The sequence below is a fragment of the Lepidochelys kempii genome, chromosome 15 (genome assembly GCF_965140285.1).
Source record: "Lepidochelys kempii isolate rLepKem1 chromosome 15, rLepKem1.hap1, whole genome shotgun sequence".
NCBI classification, from domain to species: Eukaryota; Metazoa; Chordata; order Testudines; family Cheloniidae; genus Lepidochelys; species Lepidochelys kempii.
This window is the reverse complement of record NC_136394.1, coordinates 13,336,169-13,358,414: the sequence shown is the minus strand read 5'-3', so window position 1 is coordinate 13,358,414 and position 22,246 is coordinate 13,336,169. Positions and strand designations below refer to the sequence as shown.

Below are 22,246 nucleotides of genomic sequence, written 5' to 3'. Positions count from 1 at the left end.
TCTCAGCTGCAGTTGCTCCTAGGGACAGGAAAGAGGATTTTGATTTCTGGAACCAGGGGCCTGATCTTAGCAGGAATTTGTTGAGACTTGGAAGGTGAGGAAGTGAGTCTTGGATGCTGTGCTGGAGTTAAAGGCACTGAGAGGATGTTGTTGGCATAAACTGAAGCCCCCTCCTCCCTGGAGAGCCATCAGAAGCTCTCTGAAAGCTGTGAGAAGAGCAGCCTGTAAACATCACACTTTGGAATGACAATAAAATAGCTTCATTCATCCCTGGATCAATCTTTTGTCAGCCTTAATAGGATGGCTGCCAGCTTTAATACCTCCACAGCCCTCCAGAGCCACCTTGGGAGAACTGAAACCTCTCTGGGTGCCAGCCGGCTCAATAATGTGGCACCCACCGGTCAGCTTTCACCCAATCGCAGGGCTGGTGGAGGGAGTGCAGTATGAAGCTAGCGACATTCAGACAGCATCATGCCTCCCTTGGGGGCAAACAGTTGGGGTTTTGTGAATTATGAGGTGTGGAAGTATAGGATTTTCTTACTGCCATTCCTGTGCTAGATACAAAAGCCAATGGCAAGACCCCTGAATTCAGGGAGAGGATACTAAAGGCAGAGAGAAGCCTGCATTGCCAGTATACATCCTTGGGATCTTTATCATTTTGTCTCCATTGCCTCCTTTCATTGACTCTTTCCCTTATTTCTCTTTCTCTTTCATTCACTTCTCCCTCTTTTACCCCTTCTGTTCCTGTGGCGAATTTGAAAGTTTGCCTGCACAAGCTATAAGCTGTTCCCTGCCTCTCTTGGCAAACACTGGAGTCCAAGCCCTTCTGCCTCTCTCCAGGTTCTTACACGATGCTTCATGCCTCGAGGGACCTGTATATCGGTGGCTCAAGGCACCAGTGCCAAGACAGGCACCAGCATGGTGAAAGCTGCAGCTTGGGCCACCAACAGAGGGCACCAATGCTGATGCCAGGTAAGAGATGTCTCGGGAAATCCTGGATCCTAACCTGTGAGCATTCTGCCTCCTCTAAAATAATCTTGCAAGTCTGTGCTTGAATATGCTCATGATTTTGTCAACCCAGGCTGTGTCTGAGTAGATTTCTGTCATGTTCCTCTCCTAGAGACCAAGCAAAAGGCCTCGCTGCAGACTTTGGGGTGACCTTCCTGGTTCTATCCACTCAGACTGGCACTAGGATGCCCTTTGTAGTGTGGCTTCTAAGACAAAAATGCTGGCCCTAGAGCGGGTTTAATGGGGCTGTTTGAGTGGTTGAATAATGAGCATGTATTTCTCTGTTTCATTCAGTTTTCCCATGTTACCTTCCCTCTGTCCCCAGAATTCTCAGGGTATCGTTGGGGCTGTATTGAAAATCCTGGGCTGCTTTGAAGCACAGCAAAGATAGTTTTGAGTGAATGAACCCAGGAGAGAGACAAAACCGCTGTCAATGGAAGTGGGGCAGATGATGGTTGGTGGGGAATGTGGCCTTGCTCAGCGCAGGGCCAGTTGATGTGTATGGCCAGCTTAACATGGTGCTGCCATGTCTTTCCTAGCATTGCCACTAGTTGCTTCTCAGAAGTTGTGTCACAGACTCAGTGGGCAAGCTCATTTGCCCTCAATGTGAAGGAATCATGGCTTGTAGCAGTCCAGTAAGGTGGTAGCCTGAACTTGCTGTGTCGGTCACACTGGTGGCCAGTACCGCTCACCAGATCACTTGGGAATAGAGTATTTGGGGTTGGTGTTCTAAGCCTCTCGGTGCCTACAAGGAGACCCACTGTGCTTGCAGCCAAGAAGCATAGAGGTGGAGGTGACCATGCCTGCAGGATGTTCTCCCTGGCGTAGCTGTAAAGGGCCACAGCTCTCCTGGCAGGGATTCTCCCCTTCCTCTTACATGTTCCATTTGCAGCAGGACTGCTTTTGTTCCAGCTGTGTGGGCTGCTCTCTAGAATGTACATTAATGCGTTTGCTTTTCTCCCCTTCTCCTGTGAGACTGTGACGCTGTCCCCCCATGCAGCAGATGCCGAGGCTTCTTCCCTCAATTCCAGATGATGCCCCTTCATAGCTCACAACTCCCTTCCTTCCATAATGAGGGCTGCTTCCCTCCATCCTCCATAAATGGTTCCTATGGCAGGGTCCATCTCTCTCTGGAGAACAAAGCACTGTGGGAGGAGTTCTACACACTTGGCACTGAAATGATCATCACCAAATCTGGCAGGTGAGAGCAAACCTGTATCACCAAAAATGTCTGTGGCATGTTACTTTCCACCCTCACTCACCCACCCTAGGTACATCCCACCTTCAGTGCCATCTGCTGTCCAACGCTGAAGCTACTACTTTACCTTTCTGTCTCTCACCTGTTCTCTGGGTCAAGCCAGCCAAGTGCTGTGTCTGCCCACTAGTGACCAGGGTCACCAGATGAATGTGATGAGTTCACACATCCAGCATAACACTATAAAGTGTGCTCTGAGTGTGCAAGGTGCACACCACCATGACCAAAACATTCACTTGAGGGTCAGATGATTCCTGGGCAACAGCTCTACAAGGTGAACTAAAGGAAAAACCCCATGTTGTGTGATCCAATAAGAGCAGTAATACCTCCGTCATCAGGGACAGTGACCAAGACAGTAGTTGGGATGCACTGCAGAAGCATGGATATTATGCTGGGCCTTTGGTAGCAACCTCACTGTGTTTTTTCAAAGGAGTGGCAAGTACTCCCCCTTTTAAATAGTTTTACAGCTATATGCCCTATGTGAGCTCTCCAGATCCTGATATGGACTGTTGCATATTGTCTGATCTGGGTTTTCGATTTTCATTACACACAGCGGGACAAATTCTGCCCTCTATTATCACTGGCCCTCAACAGAGGTGGTAAACAGCTTCACGGGGGTTGCATAGGTGTAACTGAAGGGAGAATTTGGCCTCCTGTATTTATCAGTGCAAGAAAGTCAGGACCTTGAGCGCCCAAGGAACTGTAGTTCCTTCAAGTGAGGGCCCTAAACAAGAGCTGGTGCGTCAGATGAGGGCAAACATCAAGCGTACAATGAAATCTTTTTCTGCTCTCTTCCTTCTCCCTCTGTGCAGACGTATGTTCCCATCTTGCAAAGTGATTGTTACCGGCCTGAACCCTCACTCTCTCTACCTAATGCTGGTGGATATTGTACCTTTGGACAACGCTCGGTATAAATGGCACTGTGGCCACTGGGAGCCAGTTGGAAAAGCTGATCCCCATTTCCCCAGTCACTTCTACCTCCATCCAGATTCTCCAGCTCCTGGCAGTCACTGGATGAAAGAACCAGTCTCCTTCCAGAGACTCAAGATCACCAACAATACTCTGGAGCAGTGTGAACATGTAAGGAGAGGCCTGACCATTTCATTTGTACATAGAATAAATGTGTGATGCTACAAACCATTGGTTTATAGGGAGCACTGCACTATGAAGTCATCTAATGCTATGACATGCTGTTCATACACAACAAGGAGAATAATAATTCTTTCATGTGCCCAAAACTGATATTAATATTAATCAGAATTATACCTGATGAAAGGGCCTATTAGAATACCTCACCCATCTCCCTGCCAGGGCAGGTTTGTTCCCTACAGTCCTACTATTGCTGCTTTCTTCAGGCTACTTTTAAAAGTTCCACGCAATGAGGCTTCCACCCCTTCTTTTGGAAGTGTGTTGCACACCTAACACCTGGACGTTTTTTCCTGATGATCATCTTAAATTTTCCCTGTCTCATTTTCATCCCTACTTATGCTGTTAGTTACCCGCCCCCCCTTTGTAGCATCCTAAATTATTCCTCTCCCTCCTTGGTGTTTATATGTACACTGTCACGTCTCTTTCTTATCTCACCCCATAACCATCACTTAACCAAGCTATTAACTATTTTAATCTCTTCTAATAAAATGGCCCTTCCAGCCTCTCTCCAGTTTGGCAATAAATTTCCGGTAGTGAAGTGCTCAGAACTGGACCTGGACCTGTTCCTAGAGGTGTGTTCACACCCGAGCCATAGAGGAGGGCTTTGCTACCTCCCTGTTCTGCCATGTGTTACTTTCCAATATGCACCCTGCGGTACATTGGCCTTTACTGTTTCCGTTGTTGAACTAAAAACATCTCATTTGTTGTAGATCCTCTTCCCCCATTGCAATCCCATACCATATGAACTATCTTTCTATACAGTAGCATTTGTCTTATTACCATCTCCACAGCTGTGGAGACAGTTCTACACTAAAGTGAAAAGGAAAGTTTTCACTTCAGTGTACAGCTCTGCGGGAAGTTCCAGAGAGATGGAACAGCACAAGTAGACAAGTTCCACCCCTAATCACCTATGGTGAGTGGGAAGGGCAAGTGGGTCAGGAGTAGGAGGTCCCAATTCAAAGAGATTGGGAGCGGAGGGGGAAGAGAGAGGTTGGAAAGAACCAACAAATGTAAGATCAGGCCCATAGATAGAGCTAAGTTTCAAATGCATTCTAGACTTTTGTTTATTTAAGTCAAACCTTCTAGGTTAAGTGTGGTGTGGCGTGGCATTCACTTCCACTCCCTTTAGAGCAAATGTCATCTGTATTCCACCTACACATGAGCAGTTATTTAAAAGTGGTGGTGTGCAACATGCTACTGCATCTGAAGCCTTTCCAGGTGACTCCTCCAGGAACATTGAGTTCATCACAGTGATGCCATACAGAGTTCAACATTGTTATCAAATCCTCCTGACTGCTTGTTCTCTCTTTGGTTTTAGATTATATTGCATTCAATGCACAAATACCAACCACGATTCCATGTGGTGCTGACCAGCGCACATACACTCACCCTGCCCTGGAATGCTGTGGCCACCTTTGTGTTCCCAGAAACAACTTTTATGGCTGTGACAGCCTATCAGAATTCCAAGGTAGCTTTTCTCTGACTCCTTCCATCTTCTCTGAGACTTTCTGTGAACCTGGCGCAATTCAGGGGTAAATAAAGCTTCCTTCAAGCAAAATGAGTATTAGCACTAAGAGGTGGAAATTAAGGGTATGGTGGCTTTAAGATTAAACTCGATAAGTTTATGGAGGAGATGGTATGATGGGATAACATGGTTTTGGTAATTAAATATTCATGGTAAATAGGCCCGATGGCCTGTGATGGGATATTAGATGGGGTGGGATCTGAGTTACCCAGGAAAGAATTTTCTGTAGTATCTGGCTGGTGAATCTTACCCATATGCTCAGGGTTTAGCTGATCGCCATATTTGGGGTCGGAAAGGAATTTTCCTCCAGGGCAGATTGGAAGAGGCCCTGGAGGTTTTTCGCCTTCCTCTGTTGCATGGGGCATGGGTCACATACTGGAGGATTCTCTGCTCCTTGAAGTCTTTAAACCACAATTTGAGGACTTCAGTAGCTCAGACATAGGTGAGAGGTTTTTCGCAGGAGTGGTGGGTGAAATTCTGTGGCCTGCGTTGTGCAGGAGGTCAGACTAGATGATCATAATGGTCCCTTCTGACCTAAATATCTATGAATCTATGAAAGGTTCAGGTACTCTGGTGCTAAAGCTATTAAAAATACACAAAGGTAGCTTATTAGTTAACACCCTGGAGACCTCGGTTCAAATCCTAGCTCTGAGCACAAATTTAAAAGTGTGAGTTTGGTAATGTAGCTAATGACATTTGCCCACATCACAAAAAATACTCCATGATTTTCCATGGTTTTTGCTGAAGAAAGACCCAGTATAGGAATAGCCAAGGGTGCAATAACATCAGGACTGGAGTGTATTGGCAGAGCTATATTGGCAAGCTTGTACAGCACCATAGCTGACTCTAGCATGTACTGTATATTGGGCTATTGCCTTTGAGGGGAGCATTCATTGTTCCCTGATTTCACCAGCTTCATCTTCCAGGTTTCTGTTGTTTTCCTCTTTCTGGTTTCCTTCCTGTCCTATTTGCTCCTTAAATAACCGCCATTTTTGAATGGTCTCACTCTGAAGCCATTTCACCAATAGACTGGGGAATATCCACGTGACTAACATGGCCTTTTTCACTCTCTCCCCTCCCTCATTCTTCCCCCTTTTTCTATTCCTCTCCACTTCTCTTTTTTCTCTCATTACCCCTCCTTCCTCTTTCTCATGCTTTCCTCTGTCTTTTCTCTCTTCCTCTCCCTCTATTTCCTTTTTTCTGCATTTTTCTTCCTCCCTTCCTTTCTCTTTGTGTCTCCACCTTCCCATCTCTCTCTCCTTTGTATTTCCTTCTCTCCCTCTGGTATCTCCCCATCACAGGTTACCCAGCTGAAGATTGATAACAATCCATTTGCGAAGGGGTTCCGAGAGAATGGACTCAGCTGTAAGAAGAACCGGTAAGAAACCTCCTTCAACAGTTCCTGTTTATGCCAAACCACTTAGGCCTTGTCTGTATTACACTTATGGGGGAAATATCCCACCATTTCACTCCCCCAGCTGCAGCTCCATTAGTAGTAGAGATGGTGGTAGAAGTGGTATAGACAAAACACACAAGCCACCAGCATTTTAAGTACCATGTCAGTCAGCCAGACCTGCTTAAAGCAGGTCTAGAGGACACCACGATAAAAAAAACGGGTGCCTTTTCTCTGCTCGTGCTCCTGCCATTGCTACCACTAGGGCGGTAGTAGTCCACCAGTAGTAGCAAAATAGTGGCGATTCCTCCCAAAAGGCTAGTGCGCTCTCAACTTTGCTATAACCGAGACTGCTTTGGTTCATCTCTTGGTTATTCTAAATCCAGGTGGGATACATCTTATTCAGAGTCACAGAGACTAGCCCACAAAGGCCTTATCTAAACTGGTCTTTAAAGAGAATATGGGAAACATGTTTAAAGAGTTCCCCTTAAACCCAGTCCTGGCATGGTTTTACCAGCCAGTGTGGATAGGGCTTAAATTGTTAGAACCATGATTGAAACCTGTAAAGGTCCAAGCTTGAGCATAATTATAAATATGGTTGTAACCATCCACACTAGCCAGACAAAGCATGTTAAAGACCAGTTCTGATGTAATAATGATCCAACAATACTATCCCACAAGCTCTTCTCTTTCCCGTTTTTTGTTATTCTTCTCTTCCTCCCTATGCCTCTGGTGTTGCCATCTCTGTTATTCATCTGTCTAGAGATTGTGCATGGGCACAAATGTAAAGCATCATGCTTACCAACCAGACACACTAAATAAATAATGACAAACAACCAAATTTGAACATGATTTTTTAAACTCAGTTTCAGCTTCATTATAGTCAGGGCCTTAAGTGTGGATGGAGAATAAATGAGAAGTAATTTGAAAGGGAAGCTTTAACCTGCTAGCTCATTCACTGTCTTCAGCTGTGCACGTGCACTGGAGAAATACACTGGAGTAAGCTCTAGAATCATAGACATCAACAAGCAGCATTCTTCTGTTCACACATCTGTCTGAATATGAGCATTGTGGTATTTGAGGGTGTGTACATGTGTATGTCTGCATAATAAAAAGAAATACGTCTGTGTGTTTAGTAATAATCATGTTGCTGTGTCTATGTATGTGTCCATGCTTGTTGCTAGTATGTCTAAATGTGTGTGCAGAAGTACAAATGGCATCCTTACATATGGGGGAGCTGCAGTGTAGGGTGTGAGTATGTGTGTTCACAGTGGTGCAGGTACAGTGTATTTGTCTGAATACCTGGATATGTGCATCTGAATCGATTTTTGTATGCTGTGTGATGGTGAATTTGTTTTTCTCCTTCATTCTAGAGGGAAAAATGTTAGAGGTACTGAAATGGTAAAGCAAGGAAGTGCTGAGGAGACAGGCTGTGACCCCCTCACCGATGAGTCTGTAGCCACACTGCAAGGATACTGGTCTCTCCACTGAGACTGAGCCACGGAGCAGCTCTCTACACAAAGCTTAGTGGTATGGGTGGATAAAGCAAGCAGTTTTTCTTTGCACACCCAAAGCTTGCCCCGCGCTCACTTACGCTGGCTCTTACTATGCCCAGGCTATGATTTTTCATATAATTTACCACAACAAACCACTTCCCTCCAATAATGATAATTATACAGCTGCACACAAGCCATTCCTAGCAGGAACTCCCCACACCCAGTTCCAATTTCAGTCCTCTCCTACCTTCCCATTTGGAATTTTAGCACAGAATTTGAGTGTTTTCATTGATTGCACTTTATAGACATTTGTTTTGTATTTTAAATCTATGTTCGTATTGCAGAAAATATTGCAGCTTTTAAAGTGCTGGTCAGTTAAATACATTTTCTCATCACAGACACACGGGTAGTCTGCACTTTTGTGCTAGTGATTCCTTACGTAGATGTGAGATTGGAATACGGTATATTATTACCAGAAGCACACAAAGTTGGATAAAGTCTAATATTTTTAGTGTAATACATCCATTTCACACCCCTACTGCCCTCAGTCCAATTAGAATTTACCTCTTTTAACGGCCCATACAACTCGCTCACATGCCACCCAGTGATCTATGAAGGAATTGCAACTTATTTATTGTTAATAACGTCCTGCACTTAACTTAAAAACATTTGTCCACTTTAGGAGGGCTAATTTTTAATTTATTGTTTCAAAACACGTCTACCCAAAATGATGCTGTGCTTTTATAATCACAGCAGGGGACATTTTGAGGTTTAAATTTCCCTTTAATCACTAAGGATGTAATAAAAACATGAAAAGTTCTTTGAGCTCCAGAGTGTTAACCAGGGAGAAATTTACTCGGGAGTTTACAAATGTGAGCTGAAGAGACAAACTGGGTAATAAAATGCACAACTAGGGACCAAACCGGCTAAAAGTTGGTCTCTAGCTGCCCATCAGGAGTTGAGACTTGGAGAAAACAGGCTATTCAGCACCTCCAGAGCCATAAGATCCTGGTCATAAACATTTCACAATATACTGGAGTGGGGGGAGGGAGCCTTAGGTCTGCAATTCCTGCCTGGAGTTTGCACCCAGGCCTGTGATCACAAGGATGAGGATCTTTACTAACTAAAGATGGGGTGGGGGGGAACCTATACAAACAAATTGCTTCATGAAAGAGACAGAGCAGCAGTCATTTAAGGCTATGCAAATGCATAGGAATTCATGGGCTGTATGATCCCACAGCCAGACCTCAGGAATCCATGAAATCTGACAGGCTCTACTTTCCATTCCTGGTAACACATAGGGATTCCTGTCTGAATTTCTGTTGCCGATGGAGACATCATTTTTGCGACCAGGGGCTGATCAACTGGTGTGAGAGAAAATACAGCTCAGAATCTCTCCAGCCAACTGAATGGGTTTTTTCTTTCACTATATATGCGAGACCACTCTGATTGAAGTGTTCTTCCTTTCTACAATGAACTTATCTTATGTCTCTTTTTTACTGGCTTCAGCTTCCCTATAGAATATATGTATCCCATCATAACTTTTGTTCCTAGTTTCAGAACCAGTCATCTAGGATGCACCTTGTAGTCTACTTCTGCATTCAGTTTCTTCTTCTGAAAGATACAGATATATGTCCTGTAACTCAGTCCCTCAGGTCGGATTCTTCTGTGGATTCTGTATACATCCTCCGTCTCCCTGGGTTCACTCTTTCCTCCTGTAGAATGCCTGTATTCTCTCTGGGTATCTAATTATGGCTTCCTTTCTTATACAGTGTATGTATCCTATGGCTGTATAGCTTGGTAGATGCAGTCAGGCCTTGTTCTTTTTTTTTAACTGAGAAAATATAAATTACATATATAAATACACAAAGAGGAAAAATGGAACCCTCTTTTTTATAATAAAAAAATATATTGGGAAAAGAATTCCATCATAACAATAAACTTAGAACAGCAGCCACTTTTATTTAATTCCTGAGGGCTTGTCTACACTGAAAATTTACATTGGCATAGTTACGTCTCTCAGCAGTGTGAAAAATCTACCCACTCCCAGTGTAGACAGTGCTAGGTTGATGGAAAAATTCTTCTGTCAAACTAGCTAGAGCCTCTTGGGGAGGTGGATTAGCTACAGCGATGGGAGAATTCCTCCTGTCACTGTAGTGAGTGTTTGCACTAAAGGCTATAGCCATGCAAGTGCAGCGCTGTAGCGTTTTAAGTGTAGAAATAGCCTGAGTGACAGAGATAATATCACAGGTACCCTCTATCGAAATCCATTGTGTATGACTTCATTCTCGTATTATTCCCTTTTGCTGCGAGACAGCACATTATTGGAGATTAAGAAATTACACCAATGCCCTACAAATGTCAGTTATCCATTGCTTTTTGGGTGATGAGTAGGATCATTAAATTAATCAAGGAGGGAAGATGGACATAAATTTCTTTTTCGTATTTGGGGAAATTATGTGTGAGTTCTTCCATTTCTTGCATATGCCACACACACTATAACCAGTTTGTGTTAGAGGGTGGGAAGACCAATTTCCATGAAGTATTTCCCAGCTAGACATAACTTTCTAATCAGTTGTATTTTTTTTACTTTTTAATTGTGTATTTCAGTTATCTGTCGCAAGTATTCTATTTTCTGGTTGAAATTTTATGTCTGCTTTATTAATAATCTTCCCAGCTATCTTGATTGTCTTTATCCAAAAATGATGCTATTGTGGGGTAAGTCCATAAAATTATGTTGTAGACAGCACTTCCTAGTCCTTCCAGCAAACTTTCGCTCCATGCCTGCAAAATCTTAAGCATATGCATTAGCGTTGTGCATGTGAGTTGTCCCATCGACTCCTTTATTTTGTTTATTAATGTAATGTTATGAGAGTGTAACCTTGATGGGATATAGTAGAGTCTTATACAGAAACAATTGTATAATGTGAATGTACACCTCTGATGTCAGAAGCTAAACTAATGAATTTGTAAGCTGATTAAATGTTCAAGTTCTGGCTCATTCTGTACTTGTTTGTAAGATAGATCTAATACAGCGTATTTGTTTACAAAAATAAAATCAGCATCCTACTTTATCTGAACCCCCCAAAATCCAAAAGATTAGGGTATGTCGTTCTGAGTTTGGCCCTTCTTTTTTTTTTTTTAGAATAGATGGTGAAAACCTAAAAACTGCTTTTGTTTTGCAAAACCATGTCGGTTTGGGTTTTTATTCAGCAAAACCATACCCAGGGCTTGTTTTGATCTGGGTCCTGGTTTAGTTCAACCCCCAGTATTCAGTGTTTGAGTTACATGTTGTATATACTCTCCATGTTTCTTCTCTTTTCCTTGTGTGTATTTTAACCTACAGCCTTCTCCCTATGACATGAATGTGTACTGGGTTTGGAGGTGATTGGATTCTTCCTTTGTTATTGGCTTTTCCTTGTACAATGCCCAGGTGCGCTAATATGCTGGTGCTTTCCCATGCAGTGTGCAAGAAAAGCAGCACTCTGCTGTGTTGTGCTTTGTGGTTACTCTGGTGCTGTGTTGTGAAGCTGTTTTTGCTGTCATGTCCCATCCAAGCTGTAAAGTCCTTTCAAAAAGGTGTTTTTGTGGATTTGAATGGGACGGAGTGCTGAGCAGTGTCTGGGAAACACAATAGGCTGACAGGAAAACAGTGCAGCTAACATCAGGAGTCTGTGAAAACTTGAAAGAGCCTAAGGCCCCAAAATTTTGCATTTGACTCTGGACTGTAGCCTTTGAGCACAAACTCAGCCTGCCCTGTTAAGTGGCCGTTAAGTGTTTCCCTTCTTGTCTCAATGCTAACTAGCTAGTTGGAAGAAGTGAGTGCATATTATAGAGGGGATGGGAGGGGGGATATGAGTAGGGGAAAGAAGGGAAGAGCAGCTTCATTTCTCCAATTCACAAGCATAACTCTTTGGCCAGATAGCTCAATCCACAAACCTGTGAAGAGGCAAAGCCTAAGTTAATACTGTAATATACTATACTACATTTGCATGAGCCCTTTTCACCCCACGGTCCCAAAGTCCACCCCAAACTACACACAGCACCTTTTAAATACAGCCTCCTCTGGGGTGGGAACAGGGGGGTGACCAGGACACAGCACACTGCCTCACAGTTCATGGAGCTGTTACCAACAGGCTATCTCCAACCAGCGTGTTTAACCCTTTCAGCTAGTTTTGTTTTCCCAAAAGTGATTTTGCTTTTTGCGAACACTCGATGGTTTGGGGACCAATGCAATTTGTGGCTTAGCAGACCCACAAACCCCGGCCTGCTGCTGAGCCTCTCTCATGGGTCTGGGCTATGAACATCTGAACAGAATGTTTAACAAGCGACAAACCTAAGTATGACAGCTGATTTCCCGGGAAATAGCAACCAAAATTGTCCACTTAAAAAAATGCAAATACTCATCATCAAACGAAAAGTTTGCATCACCTGAGCTGTAGTAAGCAGCTGTCAAGAAGCCCTTCCTTATGCTACAGCATGAGAGGAAATTGGATTTTTTTGAACCAACATGTGGAAAGTTCTGCTCACCGGGGAGTCTTTCTGAATAATAACAATACTTTACACTTTTCTAGCACTTCATGTGGGGATCTCAAAACACTTTACTGACATCCGTTGATTTTAGCTTCACATCCCCATGTTTGAGGAAACCAAGCCCTAGAGAGAGCCTAAGTAACTTGCCCAAGATGAGATTGAGTCAGTGGGAACATCAGGAATAGAATCTCTCAGTCCTCACTCCCAGTTCTCTGCTCAGTCCACTAAATGTATTTCTTGCTGAAGCGTCTGCTCTGCTTAGAGAGCGATTTTTGCATTTTCTTTTTTCTCGGTCCCTTCTGAGATGTTTGAAGTCAGTGTCTAGCCAGGACACTGTTAGTTAGTTAGCTTAGATACTGAAGTGTTCATTAGTGCCATTGTTTGCTGCTCCAGACCTAAAAGGGAGTAATCCTGCCACCTCCTCTAGGGGCAAATGGATTCAGTGTGCTCTGTCTTTGCGGGCATGCTTCTCCTTGCTGGTGGGTCTGTGTGTGCATAATCAGGGCCCTGGGTATCCACCAGCAAGCTGGATCTAAATTTTATGTCAATGTCTCTGGATTCCATAGCAATCTGGAAATTGTGTGTCTAATTCATTAGAAAAAATGTAATGGATGACTTTAATGAATAGTCAGGATAGTAGCACGGGCTGTTTATTTTGTATTAAATTCCATTAATTCTAGGCCCTCCCCACATTTTCATTCTTCCAGAGATACATGCATGCAGCGCGAATACTAATATCAAAGGTGGCCAAGAGAGGTGTAGGCAGCTGGGTCTTTTGGCATTTGGGGAAGCATAGGAGGCAGTTTGGGATAAGCACATTAGTCCCTGCTAAAATGATTAATAGTTAAAATGCCAACTTTGCTATTTTTAGGTTTCAGAAGTAACACCCACTGAGATTAATGTATTGCAGTTCATACTTCTCTGAGCCATTGTTTCAGGCTGCTTGCAGACTCAGGAAGACCATGCTGCTTCAGTTACACCCAGTTCATGTTTTTAACATTCTCTTAACAACCATGAGGGCTAGAAACAGTCTTTTTTTTAATACAAAAATGAAGGCTCATGTTCCGGCACATAACTCTGCAGCCAGTTCCACAGCCATGAAACTGTGGCATACACCGGGGCCTATATCTAAGGAACCTCTGGCTACCAAGCAGAACTGGAGATGGCAGTGACAAGGTTTAACACATGTGACTTTCAAGGCCACCTCTACCCAAAAGGATCATTACTCCTCATCTGAACGTCTATTGCATCTCAACATTCCTGACAGTAACTTGGAACCTGGCAAGCCTACTGGCACAGAAGATGTTGGGTAGGTGTTTGCGATCTAGGAGCTGCAGCTGAGAAGTGGGGGTGCAGCCCATTCAGCATCTTATAGGATCCAACCCCAACAACTGAGGCTACAGTGTTGCTGACATACTGATCTTTACTGTGACAATACCGAATGTGAGTGGTTCAAAAGAAGTCGTGAATGTGACATGTATGCATGTGGGCCAATTCAGCACAAAGTCCTGCTATGTGTTAGCTACTAAAAGGCAGAGAGAGGGTTGAAATTGTCATTGAAAACTCTTCACATGCTATGAAATTGGCCAGAAAAAGGTGGTTTTGTTAAAAGCACTGAGAGCTCATTGGAGAGACAAAAATAAATGCTGGGTTTGCTCCTCCCCTTCATCCCATATCCAGTGGCATATGCCATATGCCTTCCCCTCCTCATTCCCTTCAGGATGCTGGGGGCAGCTCCTGTTTAGAGTCAGGTACAATATGATCTTTACCTACTGCTGTAAATGTGCTGGGCACAGAGCTGTACACGTCACTGACTTTCACCTTTCACTTCCCCACCCCCAGCCATCCCTCTCCTTCCCCCTCATCCCTCCCACCCATCCAATTTGCCCATGAATTGTTAGAGGCCAGCCCTTCACATCTGATTTCTCAGTGAACAGCCTGAGGCACACTGGGGACAGACAGACAGAGGGTAATGTGTTAAATTCCACCTTGGCGGTGGTGAATTTCATGGGTTTTGCTGCTATTAGCCACACTTTCTAGCAATTATAACAAGTTCACTTTTCTTCCCTTTTTAAATCCTCTCTATCTCCTAGAATGGCTGAGAGCGCACTAGCTGTTAACTAGTAATTGGTAATTAATGACTCCACCTCCCCATCAATCAGCTGGGAGGAGATGAAAGGAATGGGCGTTTGCAGAAAATATGTGTTGCCAGAAATACCAATACGGTGCGTCCAGATGAAGCAGACGAGGGAGATAGTGCAATGCCTTTTATTGGTGTATGCAGTAAGTCCTGATACATTGGACAGTCTGGTGGTGCACTTGTCTGAAATCCCCAGTGGAGCTATTGCTGTGCAGTTGTTGACTGAGGGCCAGCTCACCACTGGACCCTCTTTTCTCTTTCTTCTCCCATCTTCTGCAGTGATGGCATATCTCAGGCTCTCAGAGCCCAGTCAGTGACTTGGGCTCATGGGGCTTGGGCTGTGGAGCGAAAAATTGCAGTGTAGATGTTTGGGTTCATGCTGGAGTTTGGGCTCTGCGACGCTCCCCCTTCCCAGATTATCAGTGCCCAGGCTCGGGCAGTCTACACTGCAATTGTACAGCCCCACAGCCCGAGCCCCATGAGCCCAAGTCAGCTGATCTGGGCCAGCTGCAGCCATGTCTGTGGGTCTTTTATTGCAGTGTAGACATATCCTCTGGTTACGGCCCTCATATGCCTTTCTATGGCAGAAAAAGTGTCACTAGAAAAACAGGGCTGACAAGGAGGATTCAGTGGCTGCTTCCCCCTTATCAGTGGGGAGAGCAACAAGAGTCATTTTCAGTACTGTTCTGCTTGCTGCTGTGGCACTGGGGCTGGAAGAACTGAAGTCTTCAGATCTTCTTCATGTTCTTTTTAACATACAATTGAGGAGTCTCTGTTGTTCCTTGTCCCAAAGCTGCTTCTATCCAGAGCCTCAGGAGCCACAGTCAGCCTATACAGGGTGAGGGACCCACTCTTGTCATTACCTGTCTATTTGGTTTATTTTCCATGCTCTCATCACCTTTGCCTAGATTTCAGGAGATAATATGCCCTCTTCCCTATGACAGGATGAGAACAAGGGGACCACCGCTTACCAAAGAAATCAGAGCCAATGCAAGTCCCTTATCCTGAACAGCTTTGCAACATCTGTGCCTCTTAGGGCTTGTCTACACCTGCAGCACTGCAACGGCACAGCTGGAGCTGAGGCGGGAGATCTTCACTTGTGCCGAGAGGCAGTAGCTATGTCTACATGGGACGGGGGGATTAGGTCAGTATAATTACATCACTCAGTTATACCAATAGAAGTTAGTAGTGTAGACCAAGCCTCACCCTAGGAATAGGCCCCAAATCTTGTCCCCCCCTCCATCCATTGCCTTTACCCCAAGGTCATCCTTCCTTTTCCCAAAACCAAGTTGACTCTCCTTCCCCATAGGACCTTCTTTCCACTGCCAAACAGTAACCTCCCTTTAAAGGGCTGAGCTCCCCAATTCTAGAGATGTCCCTAGCTGTCCTGTGCAGGGGAAAAACCTGTGGTCTTCTGTTTGACATCCTCCCGCCCCCATCTTAAGGGGCAGTCAGGTAGATTGCTCCTGGTTCTTCAAGGGACCTGACCAGTAAACTAACCCTTCCCACAAAAATCCTCCTCAGGTGAAGTTTTCCCAGGCGTCAGTAACCTGTCACTCTACAACTACTCAAAAAACATTCTTCTTGATCTCACTGTGCTAAGGGCTGGCACATTACCCCTTCAGGACTAGGATGCCCCAGAGTGCAGTGAGCTCCTAGCGATGGCCCACACTCCCATGAGAATAGAAATCCCCCATCAGCCTAGCACATTCTTGGGCACCTCAGCTCCAGTGTGTTAAAATTCCCCGTATGTAGCAGAAACAAGAGGAAGGTTCCTGGGCTTACCAGTGCAGGAACTGGGGTCTAGGGTGGGGTTATATATTTTTATTTCCAGCCCTTAGATAAAGTGAGGCAAGGGGCAACATTTTCAGTCTCAACCCACAGAAACAGAAAGACACCACTACCAGTGCTGTCCAGTTTTCAGCAATGCAAAGCACAATACGCTGGTCTTGGGCAATGGGGTAGTGATTACAGAAGTGGACTGCAAATGATGCTATTTGAACGCTTTCTGGGCCAAATCCTGAGGCCTTGATTCAGTGTTTACTCAGGAATCACTGGGGAATTTTGTCTGAGTGTAAGGGTCTCAGGATTTGGCCCTGTGGTAATAAGAGTTTGGATTTTCATCCCTACAGAATGTTCAAGATTTGGATCCATTCATATCATTAGTGCTGTGTTGGGGTAGAAGGACCTACCTACCACAGCCAAGTTACTGCAGATGACAATGAGTTGCAATAAAGGAGAAGAGAAAAATCCCTTTTATTAAAACCAGAGCAGGCGCTGGTTACATCCTGAGATCTAGTCTTGGTGTGTGTGACTGAGATAAGTGTAAATAAACTGAGAGGAGGGGAGTGGCATACTGGGGTTCAAAGATAAGTAATCTCAGGCTCCTAACTACTATTGCTGAAGGTATCTTTTATCACGATTTAATTTATTTCTGAATTAATATTAACTATGCTAACATCCACTTTAAACAAAAGCCCAATAAAGGAATAGGCATGTTAAAAATATGTATTTCATGCGCCAAACTAAAGGTCTGGTCCTGCTGCCATTAAAGTCAGTGACAAAACTTGTGTCTATTTCAGAGGGAGAAGGATCAGACCCTAAATCAGCTACAGCAATCTAATCATGCCATTTGAAATTAATAGAAGATTGGAACACAAGAGTTTGCCAATGGAATCAGACTCTGGTCCATCAAGACGAATATCCGGCCTTGACAGTGATCAGTATTTGAGCCTCCACCCTTAGCCCCTAATATACATAGCCAATAATGCAATGCTGTACATGGATGCAAAGAAATCCCTTTCTTGGCTGTGTGGTGGTCAGTTTATGTCTTGAAGAATGAGAATTGATTAGCCATCTCTTAGCACTTGTAAGAACAAATGTTATTGGTCACACTCTCAGGATAAACTCATTAAGGGCCAAACTTGAAGTCATTAGTTTCTACTCAGCCTTGAATTCAGTGACTGAATGAATACAAACACTGGATCTTGTATTGTCTACATTTAAAAGGTTACCCTGGTGTAGAATTGTTGTAGTCGTGTTGATCCCACGACATTAGAGAGACAAGGTGGGCGAGGTAATATCTTTTATTGGACCGACTTCTGTTAGTGAGAGACCAGCTTTCGAGCTTACACACAGCTTGTCTCTCTCACCAACAGAAGTTGGTTCAGGAAAAGATATTACCTTGCTCACATAGAGATGCAGTTAATACCAGCAAAATATTCCTTTTGCCAGTAAACTTATACTAGTTCACCAAGCAATACGCACTATACAGACAAAAGGACTTTTTTGCTAGTATAGCCGACTCCACATTTTTGCCAGCATACCTATGTCAGCAAAAAAAACCATACTCCTGACCAACAGAGGTGTGCCAGCAAAACCTTTGAGTGTAGTGAGAGCGTCAGGATTTGTCCAAAGAGAATACATTTCTGTTGTATCAATGGGTACAATGCAATAGAAAATTGATGTGATAAAAAAGAAAATAAATTATATTGCCGAGCCCTGTTGAAGGGACAGATATAGTCAGTAGGTAACGCTTTGGTGTTCCCTTGAATTTCTGCTGAGGTCAAATACCAATGGGGTTGAAGACCTCGACTGACAAAAGAAAAGGGATATTTCAGTAATGTGTTATGAGAGTGAAAGGTTACATCAGACAGTTATTTCATTCATCTTAGGGGAATCAGCATTTTAAAAATCATTGTCTTCCTGAATTGATACAGTCCACAGTTTCAACAGTTAAACGAAACCGAATGCAGAAATCTGTTTGGGAAATGAAAGTTTGATCAAAACCCCAAAACTGCCAGAGGGAAATCTCCTCTGTTGTCTGCAATTAAGTTATTTTTTGTAGGTACATCTTCAGCTGGCATTTTTGGTCTTGTCTCTATTTGTTTAAAAGTGTGTTAGCAGTAAATCAAGGTGCATTTCCCCTGTAGGGTTTCCTGTATGTCAAAGCCATGTTAATTCTCTTTGATTTTCTTCCCTCAGCCCCAGCCATTGCTGCAAATCCTTCCTCTCTTTGTCCCTTTGGACATCAAAGGACTGCAAGGGGACAGCCCTGGGGAGAAGCTCCTCCCTGCTCATTAGCCTTCATAAAACAGGAACTCACCTTGGCTAGCTTAGCTTGGAGTCCCATCCTAGCCCCAGTCACTCTTGACACTGGATCACAGAAGGGTGCTCGCTTTCTTTGGGAAATCAAGCCTTCTGATTTTGAACTGGACTGTTTTGGTTTTCATGATATAAGAGTTCTGGTGGATCTCTCTCCTACAGTGACTTTCACAACTTCTCTGGCTTCACAGTACATGGAAAAATGCAAGCTTTACCTGGTAGGTGACTCTTCCATGTCTTAGTGTGCGGGGTGGATCTACAATTGTGGTAGAGGTGGGCTACAGTTTTTTTTAGATGGAGGGGAAGAAGCATTACTCACTGGGTCATCAGCATTTGTGGGTAACATTGAGTTTTCTAAACCATCCCACAGGAGCAGAGGACAAACTGAGGTTATGTCTGCTCCCTGTGGACATTTGAGATCTCCTGTCACTTTTTGTAAGACTAGTAGGGATTTGCCTCAATGTCTTTGCCCAAAATTCCCCAGTCACCATTGACTTGTACAGTGTGAGCATATGCAGAGGGCTGCTGATGCTGTGTGTCCGGTTTGTGAAACACCTTGGGTTCCTTTGGGATGAAAGGCCCGATAGAAATCTAAAATATTTGTATATTATGTTGTTAAGGGGATAAAGACATTTCTGATTTGTATTACACAGTCAGCTTGGTTTTGGATTTTCTCTGCCTTCCAAGAATGAAAGCACCAGGCAGGCATATGTCATGATCTCCATAAGCTTTCATTCCCTGGGGGGCAACATGTTGTTTCTTGTATTGATTGCCAAGGATTTTTATTTACGTACTTTTTTTATTTCTGTTCATCAGTCCTTTTTAACAACACCACGTAAAATCTCTCTAATTGTGATGTAAACAGATTGTGTGTAATGGCGGGTTAGCACTGGGAGAACAAGGGTCAGATTCTGATCTCAGTTACACTAGTGTCAATCCAGAGAGAACTCCATTCAGTGATGTAACTGGGACCCAAATGAATGTAGACCTAAGGTTCTGCACTTTGGATGAGGGCTGCAGATCATTTACCCCTTTGGTGTACGCATTTCATGTACACGTTTCGAAAGGCTAGCTATCCTCTGCTTCCCTTCCCCACCCCCACACTGTGCTGATTCATTTGGAAGAGCTTAGGTAGATATGTGACTCAAATAATTTTCATCTCAACCGTAGCTGTTTTTTAAAAATCCGCATTGTAATTAATATTGGAGTATAATAGTGATTTCTGCTACATCTAGCAGGACTTTGACTTTACAGATATTGGATGTAGAATGAAGGGAATAGTCTATCTTATACCATTGTATCTAGCTAAGGGTTCCAATTTTAAAAAAATAAATTATTTTCTCATATAATTCTTTGTATCACACGGCACTAGAAATCAGAAACAGTCCTGATGACCAGTGAGAAATAAAGCCATAGCACTTATGAAACACTCAATGTGGGACTGGATAAACTGTGATGAACCTTCCACTCTCCTGAGTTTTTGCCAAAAGCATTGCAATTCCAGGAGATTGAGAGCTCTCCCACTTAATGAATGGGGTGTTTCTATTGTCATTTACAAGCCTGGGAGCCTTTTGGGGGGTCAGAATTATTGACAAGATTTCTTTCACAGATATGGTCATTGGAGAAGAAATCCTTATCCTGTGTCTTACTGGAGATTTTCAGGGCACGCAGACCCTGTCCTATACATGTCACAGGAAATCCACCACAAACCTTCCAGTAGCTCAGCACTGTGGCATGTTTAGGGGATTCACTGAAGAAGGCTGGATTACTTTCTGGCACACTTCTCTAGAATCTTCCATCCACAAATCTCAAAGCACTTTACAAATATGAACTAAGCATCCCCCCATGAGCGAGAAAGTTTCTTTTTAAGGTTATGAGCTGAGCTGGTCCCATATGGGCCTTGCACTTGCAAGTTACTATTTGAACAGTGTGTGTCAAACCTTTCCACAAGATGGTTCCATTCCAGTATCAAGGCATGGTCAGAAGGGAAATAAACGTTTGGCTGTTTGCTGATTAGAGATGGGCAAAAACATGGTGGCTTTGGTTTTGCAAAATCAGACTGGAGGCTAGATCCTGCAAATAGCTCTGCATCAGCAGACCCCTGTGCTTGTGTGGAGCCCCACTGGGTCACTATGTGGATCCATCAGTAGAATTTATCATGATTCAGATCCAGATCCAAGCACAGACCCACCCTGTCTCTGAAACTCCTGCCCCTTTCAGGTATCTCAAGTTTGGGCACCCAAAAATTGAGACACCAAAATAATGTTTTACCTTTTAAAATCTTTGCCCCACTGCTGATTATAAATATGGCCTTGCTGCTGTTTTCTACAGTATTTCACTCATTGTGGGTTCATTCCTATGGAGCCTGATTCTGAGATCTGTATTTGTTTTTTAATTCAATAGTTATTGAGGCAAAACTCTCACTGAGTTTAATTCCCATTGACTTCACCATATGTCTTCCATGAGTAAGGACTTCCAGAATTTTTCCCAGTATCTCATTTGCTGGTCTTGAATTTGTTTACAAAAATGCTAACTGTAGAATACAGTTGGGGAAAGGAATTATTATTACCTATCATTTGTAATCTATAAATTCAATCAAATCTGTTTGCACGTATCTGTTTCTGGACAGTGGCTTGTTGAAAATCAGCCCAATTTTATTGTAATTCCTTTTGATATGTGCTCTGCACTGAACAACAAAATGCACAATCTCATTGCAGCTTTCATGTCTCTGCTAGAGGATATGAGAAAAGCCTTAGTAAGAAGATGTTAACAGGCTAATGTTAGTGAGCCAATTAGGTGTCACTTCTTAGCCAGTTCATTAATGTTGGATCAAAGCAGAAAAAGTCTAAGGGTGGAGGGCCCTTTTTCTTTTTTTTTTTTAAACACCTAAAGGCCTTTGCAAACTGTCAGAATTGTTTTTAAATGGTGTTTGTATCCTAATCTTGTGGAAACAACCTGTTTAGTTTGTACTGGACTTCTTGCATGGAAAGATGTATCCTGAAAAGGGTCTGCTTTCCCTGGAAATAATTGGCTACTTTCCATGTGTATTTGTTTAAAGATGTTGCTCAGGAAAGTTGTAATGAGGTGATAAGTTCCCTTGTTTCTATATAGGACCTGATGCAGGCTGAGACAATCCTCTGTTAAAATAAATGGCTGTGGATGGCTGATAATGTATCACTCTCTGTTAAGGAAAAGTGGACCTGCTTTTGTTAACCTGATAACAGCATTGCTGTTCTGAATACCTTCAAATGAAGAGTCACAGATATTTGATTAATACCAACATTATCATAAGACCATGGGCCAAACCCTGACCCGCCAGAAACCAGTGGGGTTTTGCCACTAACTTCAGTGTGGTCAGGTTTTAGACCAAGGAATGGAATTGGGCTTTGGGTCCAGACTTCATCAGATAGCATTAGTGATCCTGTCTACAGTGTATTAACCTGTGTATTATATAACTTTAACATTAGCTTTAATAACATTTATAATTACTGTGATGGGGGATCACATTTCACCACAGTAGCCTTTGACATGACTAAAACGTATTTTGGTCTTATAGTGTAAAGGGGCTGAATCATGTTTTAACTGTTTCCAAACTCTGCGACAGCCTTGTACTTAGGGTTGTTACACAGTTCAGGAACAAAGT

General features: G+C 43.4%; 1 protein-coding gene across 3 annotated transcripts in view; it reads left to right on the top strand.

The window, feature by feature from the left end:
- The window catches only part of LOC140898613 (T-box transcription factor TBX6), a 24,244-nt gene continuing 1,998 nt past the window's right edge, over nucleotides 1-22,246 (top strand). Inside the window, exons 1-6 of one of the 3 annotated variants that reach the window (XM_073312667.1) lie at nucleotides 1-972; nucleotides 1,984-2,209; nucleotides 3,076-3,343; nucleotides 4,731-4,880; nucleotides 6,239-6,315; nucleotides 7,704-7,860. In XM_073312667.1, the coding sequence (XP_073168768.1) occupies nucleotides 852-972; nucleotides 1,984-2,209; nucleotides 3,076-3,343; nucleotides 4,731-4,880; nucleotides 6,239-6,315; nucleotides 7,704-7,821 (960 nt within the window). In that variant the 5' untranslated portion in view covers nucleotides 1-851 and the 3' untranslated portion in view covers nucleotides 7,822-7,860. Of the gene's footprint in view, nucleotides 973-1,983; nucleotides 2,210-3,075; nucleotides 3,344-4,730; nucleotides 4,881-6,238; nucleotides 6,316-7,703; nucleotides 7,861-15,443; nucleotides 15,583-22,246 lie in introns of those variants that run through there. The other 2 variants (XM_073312668.1, XM_073312670.1) reach the window with 2 other exon arrangements.